This window comes from Notolepis coatsorum (assembly GCF_963971535.1).
Source record: "Notolepis coatsorum genome assembly, chromosome: 11".
Lineage (NCBI taxonomy): Eukaryota > Metazoa > Chordata > Actinopteri > Aulopiformes > Paralepididae > Notolepis > Notolepis coatsorum.
Genome location: NC_140175.1, coordinates 125,058,503 through 125,073,502, shown reverse-complemented (window position 1 = coordinate 125,073,502; position 15,000 = coordinate 125,058,503). Strand labels below are relative to the sequence as shown.

General features: G+C 44.0%; 1 protein-coding gene across 1 annotated transcript in view; it reads left to right on the top strand.

Annotated features, from left to right (window-relative positions):
* LOC311237265 (fibrillin-2-like) overlaps positions 1-15,000 on the top strand; it is a gene marked incomplete at its 5' end in the record, with an annotated part of 361,408 nt that overhangs the window by 307,919 nt on the left and 38,489 nt on the right. Inside the window, 2 exon segments of the mRNA XM_084325071.1 lie at positions 8,314-8,439; positions 11,337-11,465. Of these exon segments, the coding sequence (XP_084181197.1) occupies positions 8,314-8,439; positions 11,337-11,465 (255 nt within the window).

The window sequence follows — 15,000 nt, the reverse complement described above, 5'->3', positions numbered from 1 at the left end:
TCACTAAGACCCTTCTATAAAGGTGAGACTATTTCACTAAGACCCTTCTATAAAGGGGAGACTATTTCACTAAGACCCTTCTATAAAGGTGAGACTATTTCACTAAGACCCTTCTATAAAGGTGAGACTATTTCACTAAGACCCTTCTATAAAGGTGAGACTATTTCACTATGACCCTTCTATAAAGGTGAGACTATTTCACTAAGACGCTTCTATAAAGGTGAGACTATTTCACTAAGACCCTTCTATAAAGGTGAGACTATTTCACTAAGACCCTTCTATAAAGGTGAGACTATTTCACTAAGACCCTTCTATAAAGGTGAGACTATTTCACTAAGACCCTTCTATAAAGGTGAGACTATTTCACTAAGACCCTTCTATAAAGGTGAGACTATTTCACTAAGACCCTTCTATAAAGGTGAGACTATTTCACTAAGACCCTTCTATAAAGGTGAGACTATTTCACTAAGACCCTTCTATAAAGGGGAGACTATTTCACTAAGACCCTTCTATAAAGGTGAGACTATTTCACTAAGACCCTTCTATAAAGGTGAGACTATTTCACTAAGACCCTTCTATAAAGGTGAGAGTATTTCACTAAGACCCTTCTATAAAGGTGAGACTATTTCACTACGACCCTTCTATAAAGGTGAGACTATTTCACTAATACGCTTCTATAAAGGTGAGACTATTTCACTAAGACCCTTCTATAAAGGTGAGACTATTTCACTAAGACGCTTCTATAAAGGTGAGACTATTTCACTAAGACCCTTCTATAAAGGTGAGACTATTTCACTAAGACCCTTCTATAAAGGGGAGACTATTTCACTAAGACGCTTCTATAAAGGTGAGACTATTTCACTAAGACCCTTCTATAAAGGTGAGACTATTTCACTAAGACCCTTCTATAAAGGTGAGACTATTTCACTAAGACCCTTCTATAAAGGTGAGACTATTTCACTAAGACCCTTCTATAAAGGTGAGACTATTTCACTAAGACGCTTCTATAAAGGTGAGACTATTTCACTAATACCTTTCTATAAAGGTGAGACTATTTCACTAAGACCCTTCTATAAAGGTGAGACTATTTCACTAAGACGCTTCTATAAAGGTGAGACTATTTCACTAAGACCCTTCTATAAAGGTGAGACTATTTCACTAAGACCCTTCTATAAAGGTGAGACTATTTCACTAAGACCCTTCTATAAAGGGGAGACTATTTCACTAAGACCCTTCTATAAAGGTGAGACTATTTCACTAAGACCCTTCTATAAAGGTGAGACTATTTCACTAAGACCCTTCTATAAAGGTGAGACTATTTCACTAAGACCCTTCTATAAAGGTGAGACTATTTCACTAAGACCCTTCTATAAAGGTGATACTATTTCACTAAGACCCTTCTATAAAGGTGAGACTATTTCACTAAGACCCTTCTATAAAGGTGATACTATTTCACTAAGACCCTTCTATAAAGGTGATACTATTTCACTAAGACCCTTCTATAAAGGTGATACTATTTCACTAAGACCCTTCTATAAAGGTGATACTATTTCACTAAGACCCTTCTATAAAGGTGAGACTATTTCACTAAGACCCTTCTATAAAGGTGAGACTATTTCACTAAGACCCTTCTATAAAGGTGAGACTATTTCACTAAGACCCTTCTATAAAGGTGAGACTATTTCACTAAGACCCTTCTATAAAGGTGAGACTATTTCACTAAGACCCTTCTATAAAGGTGAGACTATTTCACTAAGACCCTTCTCTAAAGGTGAGCACAGTCAGAGACTATTTCACTAAGACCCTTCTATAAAGGTGAGACTATTTCACTAAGACCCTTCTATAAAGGTGAGACTATTTCACTAAGACCCTTCTATAAAGGTGAGACTATTTCACTAAGACCCTTCTATAAAGGGGAGCGCAGTCAGAGGACAGAGGACGGAGACGTGAAGGAGACGGCACAAGTCAAAATAAAACCTTTGCTGTTTCACTAAAAGACATGTGTCACGTCTTTCTCATCAAACCTACAAAGGCTAATCGCATCGACTACAGTTTGGGTCAACATTTAGTTATGACTGAAAATGTACCTTTGGAGATCTGTTTTATCTCCTGACAAAATTGGTTCATTTTCGGTTCCTGGTTCAATCGTGTTCTGTTCTAGAGAAAATACAGTGTAAAAATTGCAGTAACCAGATGTTAAATCGTAGGCCTACTATGAATGAATGAATGAAAACTTTATTTAACAGATTGCAGAATGGGTACAATACAGTACGGCTCAATACATACAATTGTTAAGGGGATGCAGACCTGAGAAAGACGTTTGTCTTGTTTCCATCAGGGTCCCCCATTTTCAATTCATATAGACATTTATGACATACATAACATACATGACATTTATGGCATAGGGACATATAGGTATTTAGTACTGATACATTTGTGACATAGGCGGTATTCAAATATACAGTACTGTTACCCCTAGATCCTGACAGAGTATATACATATGATGGGGAGGGGACTGTACATTAGGAGGGCGTGGGTGGGTGGGAGGGGAATATACATACGGCGGGGAGGGAATATATACATGCGGTGGGGAGGAGACTGTCTATTAGGAGGTGGTGGGGGTTTTGGGCATTTACGGTGGCCAGTTTCGAATTGCAGCCTCCCGTAGGTGCTCTTTAAGGGCGGTTTTGAATGTGGGCAGGGATTCACATTCCTTTACAGCTTTGGGTAGGGCGTTCCACATTGTTGTGGCATAATTGCGAAACGTGTTTAGTCCCTTGTTTGAGCCGAATCTGGGTTTAACATGATTTGTTGAGCTTCCTCTGGTGTAGTGGTTGTGGTATTCACTGACCTTTGGGAAGTATTTTGACATGTACATGGGCACCCCGGTCGTATAGTGTATCTTGTAGACCAGGCCCATTGCAAGTTGCTGTACTCTGTCGTCTACTCTAAGCCATCCTAGGTTGGCAAAGTGGGCAGGGGTGAGGTGGGTTCTGGGGTTCAGGTCAAGTAGTAGTCTGACCAGTTTGTTTTGTGATGTTTGTAATTTTGTTTTAAGCGCCTTTGAGGTGCTTTGGTACCATGAGGTGCACGCATAGTCATAGTACCCTTGAATGAGTGCTCCTGCCAGAGTCCTCAGGGTATTCTTGTTTACCAGAGAGGAGATCCGGTACAAGAATCTAGTTCGTTGGTTGACTTTTTTTATTACATTGGATGCCATTTTGTCACAGGAAAGATTTGCCTCTAGGATGGAACCCAGGTAGGTAATTTCGTCTTTCCTTGTGACAATATTGTCACCCACTGTAACTGAGAAGCCGTCGGTCTTGCTGAGTTTGTTATTTGAACCGAAGAGAATGGACTCTGTTTTGCCCATGTGTAATGATAGTTTGTTATCAGCGAGCCATATGCAGATTTTGCCTAGTTCCGTGCTGAGGGTTTTTTCAACCTGCAATTTGTTCTTGTCAGAGACCAGCAGGGCTGAGTCGTCCGCAAACAGGAACAAGTTGCAGTCACAGGCTGACGACATGTCATTTGCATAAATTAGGACGAGTAGCGGTCCTAGTATGCTTCCTTGTGGAACACCACAGCTCACTGTGATCCAGGTAGGATTGCATCCAGCTCACTGATAGGCTATCAAAACCAATTGCTTTTAGCTTGTCCATTAGAATGGAGTGATTGACAGTGTCGAAGGCCTTTTGTAGGTCCAGCATGACCATGCCGCAGTATTTGCCAGCGTCCACCTCTTGTTTGATGTGGTCGTTCAAATAGAGGAGGCATGTGTCAGTGGAGTGGGACGTTCTGAAGCCAGATTGGAATTCGTAGATTAGGTTTTTTTCCGCCAGGTACTTTTCGACCTGTTCGTAGACTATTTTCTCCATGACTTTCGAGATGGAGGTAAGAATAGAAACAGGGCGGTAGTTGCCTGGGTCTAATTTGCTGCCCTTTTTGTGTAGAGGGGTCACTCTCGCAATTTTGAAGTCCTTGGGGACGTGCCCCTGTTTTATAGAGAGGTTTATTATGTGTGTGATGACTGGGGTGATGGCGGCTGCTGCGTCTCTGAGGAATTTGGAGGGGATGTTGTCATGGCCAGTGGCCTTGTTAGGTTGGAGGGCGCTCAATTTTTTGAGTACCTCATCGGTTGTTACCATTTCAAGTTTGAAGTCGTCTTTGTGGACCCCTAGGTTTTTGTAGTATGCTACTATGTGTTCTACCCCATAATGCCCTGAGTGGGAGGGTAGTTTGTTTACCAGTGTTGTGGCTATGTTTGTGAAGAAGATGTTTAAGTAATTGGCTACATCCAGCTTGTCTGTGATGAGCGTGTTGTCCGTCTTTATGTTTATGTTTGAGAATCTGGTTTTAAGTTTTTTACTGCAGCCTAGTTGATTATTGAGTAATTTCCAAAGTTCGCGGGGTTTGTTTTTGTTTTCCTCAGTTTTGTCGTTGATGAAATTTCTTTTTGCGGTTCTGATCATGGTGTTTACGTCATTTCTTAGTCTGTTTCTTTGGATTTTTAGTTCAACCACGTGGGCTTGGAGTTCACTGTTTGAGCTTTTGGAAAGCTTTGTCTGACTTTTATGAAGTTCAGAGCATTTTTTGTCTCTGGTTTTCATAGCGGCCAGTATTTCAGTGTGCATCCATGCCTCAGCGCGATTTTTAACCCTGGTGGTTCTTATCGGTGCCATGTTGTTGAGTATTGCTGTGAATTTGGTTTTGAATCCAAGCCATGTTTCTTCAACCTGTGTACCACTGAGCTCATCTGACCAGTCCAAGCTCCCCAGTTCTAGGTTAAAGGCCTCTCTAGAGTACGTTTTGAGGTCTCTAGATGTGACTGTTTTGTGACAGCCGGCCTTCTGTTTTAGCTTTTTGCGGGTACAGAAAATCATATAATGATCACTTAACCCGCATGCTATCACCCCTTTACTGGAGATCATGGACTTGTCAGAGGTCAAAATGAGGTCAATGGTGGTTTGTGTCGAATCGCATACCCTTGTGGGTTGTGTGATTAGCTGGCTGAAACCGTGCAGGTCAGAAAATCTACTGAAGGCCTTGAAGACGGGTGCTGATTTACGCAGCATATCCGTGTTCCAGTCTCCAATAAGAATTTTTTCTACCCCCTCCACCCCAGCTAAACACCCATCAAGTGTGTCATAAAACCCACTCTGTTCTGGTGGTCTATAGATTGTGCCTACTAGTACCGGTTTCGCCCTGTCTAATAAGATTTCAATCCAAACAGTTTCAATTTCATCATGGTTAAGGTCAGTACGGTTGATGTATTTGGTATCCTTGTGTATATACACACAGACGCCACCTCCATACTGGTTCCTATCCCTCCTGACTATTGAGTAGTTTTCAATTTCAATCTCTGGATCCTGTACAGATGAGTCTAATTTTGTTTCTGTGAAACACAATATGTTAGCCTTACCGTTTAAAAACAACTGTTTGATTTCAGCCAGTTTCGGTCTCAGGCTATTTGTATTCAGATGAAATATGTGAAGTCCATTTTTGCTTGTAATAAGTTTGATGTCGTCACAGTTGAGGTAACTCTGTTCAATTGTGTCCTGTCCTGTGGTGGGGGGAGGGGGGGCGTTGTTGCTGTTTGTGCCGTGGGTGGGGAGGGGGGGGAGGGGTGATGCTTTGTCCTTTGCTGGTGTCTGTATTCCTTTGTGTGAAAGCCCGCGATGTGGGGGGGGGGGCTGGTTGATTACAGATATGTCTGATTGTACTCCATTGTGGGGGAGGGGGGGTGCCTTTTGTCCTGGCCTCGGCCCGGGTAGACTTGCTGGCATGGCGGCCTTGGCGGGGCCAGCCAAGCTAACCGTCGGGTCCTTGGTGGTCTCGATGTCCCGCGCCGCTCTCCCTTTAGCCACTCGCCGAGTCCGCTGGGGCTTCTGTGAGGGTATGTCGCCGCTTGCTGGTCGGCTGGTGCAACTGCTGGCTGAAGCGTCAATTGCGTGGATGCTGTTGATCTCCGGCGCCGGTGTGAGGAGCGATGCCTCGCTGTTTTGTCCCCGCAACGTGCTGGGCGCCTCGGTTGTGAACCCCGGTTCCTTCCCTCTCGCTGTGGCCTCTCGTGGGTTCTTTTGCAGGGGTGGCAGAGGAGGAATGTTGCCGTTGATCATGTCGTTAGCCGCAGTATGTGTGGGTAGCCGTTGATCTGTTGTGCTGGCTGCTGCTTCTTGGATCAGCAGATTTGACTGTAGTCTCTGGTTCCGTGTCATTACGGGACCAGGGTTCTGATGAATGTCACCCGACATGAGCAGGTATAATAAAAACATTGATCTCTTATTACACTTGCCTGCCGGGGGTAATTTCTTTCGTTCCGGATTTGCAGTAAGTACTGTGTGGATGGTCGTGGCTCCGAAGGCAGGATGTTTCCTCTCCGTGCCCGTTAACAAATAGAAGTCGCAATGGGACTGCTGTTTTACGTTTTCGCTATCCTCCACTTCTGTCTGGAGTTGCTGCTTGAGTTGTGAATTCAGGTACAAATCCATAATCCACAGGAGGGAAAGTAGAAAATGCGCAAAGTACTTTGTTGTTGTTGCTCTGTTGCGTTGGTTACGGGAGCTACGTAAAATGCGACCGTCCATGTTGAAGCCGGATGAGACACGATGTTTAATGAATGAATAGTTTATTTCGAACAATATAAAATAATCAAAGAATAACAATAACATTGAATTAAAATACAAAGATAATTTGCTGAAAAAATTTTATAAAAACAAAGTTAAATATAATAAAGGAATAGGAAGAAGCAAGATATATCAACCATGTCACGGTTCAGTCCTGAGATACAGAACCAAGAAACCTTCAAACTAAATCTTTAATGTCTTCCAACTCTTCCAACTCTTTTGTAAGACATTTTGAACTGTATGACATTTTTCCTTCAATTTCATCATCATAATAATAATAATAATAATAATAATAATAATAGATTCTATTTGTAATGCGCTTTACAGTTGCGGGGCAAATCTCAAAGCGCTACAGTTAAAAGAACTTAAAAACTAGCGAGAATAAAGGAAAGAAAGAATATAAAAATAGGCAAGACTAAACATAGATTATCATAGAGAAACATAGAATAAATAAAACTGATAAAAGAAATTGGTAAAAGAACAAAATGTGTGGAGCTAAACATTTGATAAAAAGTCAACAGAAGGCTCTACTAAAAAGGTGAGTTTTGAGGCCTTTCTTGAAAGCATCCACAGTCTGTGGTGCTCTCAGGTAGTCAGGGAGAGCATTCCACAGACTGGGAGCGGAAGAGCCAAAAGCCAGATCTCCCATAGTGCAGAGATTGGTCCTTGGGCGCTGGAGGAGGTTTGCCTGGCCAGAGCGGAGATGTCGAGAGGAGGAGTGAGGGGTGATGAGTTCTTTGAGGTATAGGGGGGCGTTTCCGTAGAGGCATTGGTGGGTGAGCAGGGAGACTTTGAACTCAATCCTGAGTGAGACAGGGAGCCAGTGAAGGGACTTGAGGATGGGAGTGATGTGGTGGTATTTCCGCACTCATCTCTTCCAGTCACCCCAGACTCCAGACCACAAACAGAAATACACCTGCTTTTAACACACGGCTGTTTTAAATAATGTGGCTCTTAAATCATATCCCCTCTCTCTATCAAAGAACATTTCTTGGATGTTGCCAGGAAGTAAATAGTTTCTTGCTTTGTAAAATATGTGTGCTGTTTTAAAATCAAGCCATCAGTCCATAAAATCAGTCCATGAATTTCAGAGCATATGGCTTTAGAAACAGTGCACTGGTGTTCTCACCATAAACTAGATGAACTACTAACTGTATAGCTTGTTTAAGTGTGCATTATTGTTTGAAGGGCTTCTGTAGGTGTTTCCCCAGACCTCCAGATAATAATTCAGATAAGGTAATATGAGAGAACAGTACAACATGGATACTGTTTTATGGTTCAAAGAATGTCTCTTATTTCACCTAAAACACCAATACTCCTTGCCAGCTTAGAACGTACATAATATATATGGAGTTTCCATCTATCTATCTATCTATCTATCTATCTATCTATCTATCTATCTATCTATCTATCTATCTATCTATCTATCTATCTATCTATCTATCTATCTATCTATCTATCTATCTATCTATCTATCTATCTATCTATCTATCTATCTATCTATCTATCTATACTTGTTCTACCTATAACACATTTGGCTGGACAGTCAAAAAACGTTTAAGCCATTTTTCTCCGTTTCAGTGTTCAGCGTAGTGACGCAGCCTTTGTAGACAGGATTGATCAGCTCGGATGCAATTTTCTCGAAACAACAGTTGATATTCAACTGAACATGTCATTTTCTCGTCAGACATCAATGAATGCAAGGTGTTCCCCAGCATCTGCACTCACGGGAAGTGCCGCAACACCATCGGCAGCTTCCGGTGTCGTTGTGAGGGTGGGTTCGCCCTGGATATGGAAGAACGCAACTGTACAGGTAGGACGTCCTGCGAGGAAATAGAGCAAACCTGTTGTGATTCCTAAATAAAGATAAAAAAAATCCATTTAAAGACTTTCTTACTAACAGTATATTAACTCCAGACTATTTTCTGGCCACTATGTTTGGTCGATTATGCATCAAGATCTGCAATGAGAGAAATCACCTCGTTCACTTTGCAGTTCACACCCCAAATCACATTAGAATATATCAAAAACAACCTCAATATGCCCAACTTTTATTTATTATTACATTGAATTACATTCAATTTAAAAAAGATATAAAGGCTGTTTGTTATTTAGTTTGATGTTTGTTATTGTTTTACCGGCCTCTGTCTCCTCTCTGTCTCCTCTCTGTCTCCTCACTGTCTCTCTGTCTCCTCTCTGTCTCCTCTGTCTCCTCTCTCTCCTCTGTCTCCTATCTGTCTCCTCTGTCTCATCTGTGTCTCCTCTGTCTCCTCTCTGTCTCCTCTGTCTCCTCACTGTCTCTCTGTCTCCTCTCTGTCTCCTCTGTCTCCTCTCTGTCTCCTCTCTGTCTCCTCTCTGTCTCCTCACTGTCTCTCTGTCTCCTCTCTGTCTCCTCTGTCTCATCTGTGTCTCCTCTGTCTCCTCTCTGTCTCCTCTGTCTCCTCACTGTCTCTCTGTCTCCTCTCTGTCTCCTCTGTCTCCTCTCTGTCTCCTCTCTGTCTCCTCACTGTCTCTCTGTCTCCTCTCTCTCCTCTGTCTCCTCTCTGTCTCCTCTGTCTCCTCTGTGTCTCCTCTGTCTCCTCTCTGTCTCCTCTGTCTCCTATATGTCTCCTCTGTCTCCTCTCTGTCTCCTCTCTGTCTCCTCTCTGTCTCCTCTCTGTCTCTCTGTCTCATCTCTGTCTCCTCTCTGTCTCCTCTCTGTCTCCTCTGTCTCCTCTCTGTCTCCTCTCTGTCTCCTCTGTCTCCTCTCTGTCTCCTCTCTGTCTCCTCTCTGTCTCCTCTGTCTCCTCTGTCTCCTCTCTGTCTCCTCTCTGTCTCCTCTGTCTCCTCTCTGTCTCCTCTCTGTCTCCTCTCTGTCTCCTCTCTGTCTCATCTGTCTCCTCTCTGTCTCCTCTGTCTCCTCTGTCTCCTCTCTGTCTCTCTGTCTCCTCTCTGTCTCCTCTCTGTCTCCTCTCTGTCTCCTCTGTCTCCTCTCTGTCTCCTCTCTGTCTCCTCTCTGTCTCCTCTCTGTCTCCTCTCTGTCTCCTCTGTCTCCTCTGTCTCCTCTCTGTCTCCTCTGTCTCCTCTGTCTCCTCTGTCTCTCCTGTCTCCTCTCTGTCTCCTCTCTGTCTCCTCTGTCTCCTCTCTCTCTCCTCTCTGTCTCCTCTCTGTCTCCTCTCTGTCTCCTCTGTCTCCTCTCTGTCTCCTCTCTGTCTCCTCTCTGTCTCCTCTCTGTCTCCTCTCTGTCTCCTCTCTGTCTCCTCTGTCTCCTCTCTGTCTCCTCTCTGTCTCCTCTCTGTCTCCTCTGTCTCCTCTGTCTCCTATGTATCCTCTCTGTCTCCTCTCTGTCTCCTCTGTCTCCTCTCTGTCTCTCCTGTCTCCTCTCTGTCTCCTCTGTCTCCTCTCTGTCTCTCCTGTCTCCTCTCTGTCTCCTCTGTCTCCTCTGTCTCCTCTCTGTCTCCTCTGTCTCCTCTCTGTCTCCTCTCTGTCTCCTCTGTGTCTCCTCTCTGTCTCCTCTGTCTCCTCTGTCTCCTCTGTCTCCTCTGTCTCCTCTCTGTCTCCTCTGTCTCCTCTGTCTCCTCTCTGTCTCCTCTGTCTCCTCTCTGTCTCCTCTCTGTCTCCTCTGTGTCTCCTCTCTGTCTCCTCTGTCTCCTCTGTCTCCTCTGTCTCCTCTCCATCCTCTGTGTCCTCTCTGTCTCCTCTGTGTCTCCTCTCGGTCTCCTCTGTCTCCTCTCTGTCTCCTCTGTCTCCTCTGTCTCCTCTCTGTCTCCTCTGTCTCCTATCTGTCTCCTCTCTGTCTCCTATGTGTCTCCTCTCTGTCTCCTCTGTCTCCTCTGTCTCCTCTGTCTCCTCTGTCTCCTCTGTCTCCTCTGTCTCCTCTGTCTCCTCTGTCTCCTCTGTCTCCTCTCCATCATCTGTGTCCTCTCTGTCTCCTCTGTGTCTCCTCTCTGTCTCCTCTCTCTCCTCTGTCTCCTCTGTGTCACCTCTGTCTCCTCTGTCTCCTCTGTCTCCTCTCTGTCTCCTCTGTCTCCTCTGTCTCCTCTCCATCCTCTGTGTCTCCTCTGTGTCTCCTCTCTGTCTCCTCTCTGTCTCCTCTCTGTCTCCTCTCTGTCTCCTCTGTCTCCTCTGTCTCCTCTGTCTCCTCTGTCTCCTCTCTGTCTCCTCTCTGTCTCCTCTCTGTCTCCTCTGTGTCTCCTCTCGGTCTCCTCTGTCTCCTCTGTCTCCTCTGTCTCCTCTGTCTCCTCTGTCTCCTCTCCATCCTCTGTGTCTCCTCTCTGTCTCCTCTCTGTCTCCTATCTGTCTCCTCTCTGTCTCCTCTCTGTCTCCTCTGTCTCCTCTCTGTCTCCTCTGTCTCCTCTCTGTCTCCTCCCTGTCTCCTCTGTGTCTCCTCTGTCTCCTCTGTCTCCTCTCTGTCTCCTCTGTCTCCTCTCTGTCTCCTCTGTGTCTCCTCTCTGTCTCTTCTGTCTCCTCTGTCTCCTCTGTCTCCTCTCCATCCTCTGTGTCCTCTCTGTCTCCTCTGTCTCCTCTGTCTCCTCTCTGTCTCCTCTGTCTCCTCTCTGTCTCCTCTGTGTCTCCTCTCTGTCTCTTCTGTCTCCTCTATGTCTCCTCTGTGTCTCCTCTGTCTCCTCTCTGTCTCCTCTGTCTCCTCTCTGTCTCCTCTGTGTCTCCTCTCTGTCTCTTCTGTCTCCTCTGTCTCCTCTGTCTCCTCTCCATCCTCTGTGTCCTCTCCAGACATCAACGAGTGTCATATCTCCCCGGACCTGTGTGGTCATGGAACCTGCGTCAACACGCCGGGAAGCTTCGACTGCAACTGTCAGGACGGCTACGAGAGTGGCTTCATGATGATGAAGAACTGCATGGGTGGGTAGAGAGAGAGAGAGAGAGAGAGAGAGAGAGAGAGAGAGAGAGAGAGAGAGAGAGAGAGAGAGAGAGAGAGAGAGAGAGAGAAATGTGAAAATTACAGAAATATTAGGGAGGAATTCTTTCCAAAAATTGAAATAATTTCCCCAGAATTCCAAAGTATGACAGAAGTGCAGAAATTGCCATTCCTCCTGGGGGAACAGAAAGAATGTGCAGTTTTAGCTGCAAAATATGTCAATTCATGTCACAAGAAAAGGGACAACCAGTAGGACACATATACTATATATATATATGTACCATGTTTTATTCACCGCACCATCTCCTTTATTTCTTTGATCTTGTTCTGTTGATATTGTTGTTGTATTGTATAATGTTGTTTGCTGTTTATGTCATAATTGTGCTTTGGCAACATTTGTGAAATTTCATGCCAATAAAGCTTTTTGAATTGAATTGAATTGAGAGAGAGAGAGAGAGAGAGAGAGAGAGCCTAACCTGAACCTGAGAGAGAGAGAGAGAGAGAGAGAGAGAGAGAGAGAGTGCCAGGACAGGACGAGAACCTGACACTCTCAGCACACAGGGAGACAAACACCTACCAGGAGGTGGGAACATCCCCTCCCAAATATGCCCCCCCAGAAAGAACTATGACCAAACAACAAATAAACATGGGTCACAACTTATACAGCTCTGTCGCTCGCTGGGACTGTACATAGTTAACGGTAGGCTCCGAGGGGACACTTATGGTAGGTACACATATAGCTCATCTCTGGGTAACAGTACAGTAGACTATTTTATCACGGACCTCAGCCTAGAGTCTCTCAGAGCGTTCACAGTCAGCCAGCAAACACCCCTGTCAGACCACAGCAAAACCACTATCTACCTGAATAGATCAACACCCAACCAGGAAATACCAAAACCAAACAAACTACACACTATTAAAAAACACTACAAATGGAAAGAAAGTAGTATGGAAGCATTCTAATCCGCTATCAAGCTACAAAAAGTCCAATCCAAATTAGATTAATTCCTAGAAAAAAACTTCCAACACACAGCAAAAGTGTAAACGGGGCGGTAGAAAACATCAATAACATATTTGACCTTACAGCTTCCTTATCCAACCTAAAGGCCTCAAATAGGAAAGCGAGGAAAAATAGAAATAAAAATATGCATGACAAATGGTATGATAATGATTGTAAAAATCTCAGGAAGATATTAAGGAACCTATCAAACCAAAAACACAGAGACCCAGACAACCAGAACACACGTCTCCAATACAGTGAAACACTGAAACATTAGAAAAACACAGTCAGAAAAAAAAGAGACCAACATGTTAGAAACCAGCTACAAGATATAGAGGAATCTATAAAAACAAACAACTTCTGGGAAAACTGGAACAAAATAAACAAACAACACCACGAGGAGCTACCCATCCAAAATGGAGATGTATGGGTAAACCACTTCTCCAATCTCTTTAGCCCAATACAAAAAAATGAACAGCAAAAACACATACAAGACAAACTACAAAGCCTGGAGTCAACCATAAAAGACTACCAGAACCCGCTAGACTCCCCAATTACACTACAATAACTACAGGACAAAATAAAATCACTTAAAATCAAGAAGGCCTGCGGAGCGGATGGTATCCTAAATGAAATGATCATATTCACAGACTCCAAATTCCAATTGGCTATACTAAAACTCCTTAACATTGTCCTTAGCTCCGGGATCTTCCCCAATATCTGGAACCAAGGACTCATAACACCACTCCACAAAAAGGGAGACAAATATGACCCAAACAATTACCGTGGGATCTGTGTCAACAGCAACCTTGGAAAAATCCTCTGTATGATCATTAACCACAGACTCACACATTTCCTCACAAACAACAATACCTTGAGCAAATCACAGATTGGCTTCCTACCAAATCACCGTACAACAGACCACATTCTCACCCTCAGCACCCTAATCGACAACCAAATAAATAAAAATAAAAGCAAAGTATACTCCTGTTTCGTTGACTTCCAAAAAGCATTTGACTCAATTTGGCACGAGGGTCTGCTGTACAAACTGTTAGATAGTGGCATTGGAGGGAAAACCTACGACCTCATAAAGTCAATGTACACCAACAACACATGTGCTGTGAGGATTGAGGGAAAACACACAGACTTCTTCCCTCAATGCCGTGGGGTTAGACAGGGGTGCAGTTTGAGTCCAACCCTTTTCAATATATACATAAATGAACTGGCAAAAACATTGGAACAAACTGCAGCACCTGGCATCCCCCTAGCAAACACAGAAGTCAAATGCCTACTGTTTGCAGATGACCTGGTGCTGCTGTCCCCAACAAAAGAAGGGCTACAACAGCACCTTGACCTTCTGCACAAATTCTCCCAGACATGGGCACTGACAGTAAACCTAAACCAAACTAAAATTATGATATTCCAAAAAAGGCCCAGCCTACAACAACAAAAACACAAATTCCTCCTAGACACAATTTCCCTAGAACACACAAAAAACTACACATATCTCGGCCTAAACATCAGTGCTACAGGGAACTTCAATCAAGCTGTGAACGACCTGAGAGACAAAGCAAGAAGGGCTTTTTATGCCATAAAAAGGAACATCATATTAGACATTCCAGTCAAAATCTGGCTCAAAATATTAGACTCCGTCATAGAACCGATTTCCCTATATGGTTGTGAAGTCTGGGGCCCACTTGCAAACCAAGACTTCACCAAATGGGACAAACACCCAATTGAGACTCTGCATGCAGAATTTTGCAAATCCATTCTCCGCACCCAACGGAAAACGCCAAATAATGCATGCAGAGCAGAACTAGGAAGATACCCACTAATCATAAAAATTCAAAAAAGAGCATTCAAATTCCACAACCACCTAAAAGAAAGCGACCCAGACACACTCCACAACATAGCCCTCACCCACAGAGAGACCCTCGATAGATGCCCACTCAGCCAGATGGTTCTGGGACTCTGCTCACAAACACAAGCAGAACCACCAGACAGTAACCACACTGGACTAAATCAAATTATAAGAAAACAAAAAGAAAACTATCTGACACATTGGAAAGAAACAACCCAAAACCAGAGCAAATTGAAATGCTATTTGGCCCTAAACAGAGAGTACACAGTGGCAGAATACCTGAGCACCGTGACTGACCCAAAACTAAGAAGATCCTTGACTAGGTACAGACTCAGCGAGCACAGCCTAGCCATTGAGAAAGGCCGCCATAGGCAGACCTGGCTCCCAAGAGAAGACAGACTATGCACCCACTGCACACAAGAAGAGGTGGAAACCGAGCTCCACTTCTTAACAACCTGCCCCCTATACCAAGACATCAGAGACATATACTTCCCACAAATTGCAAACACCCAAAGAGACTTTGAAAACATGGACAATAACTCAAAACTCCCATACCTACTGGGAGAAATACAAGAATTGAGAGAGAGAGATAGAGAGAGAGAGAGAGAGAGAGAGAGAGAGAGAGATAGATAGAGAGAGAGAGAGAGAGACAGAGACA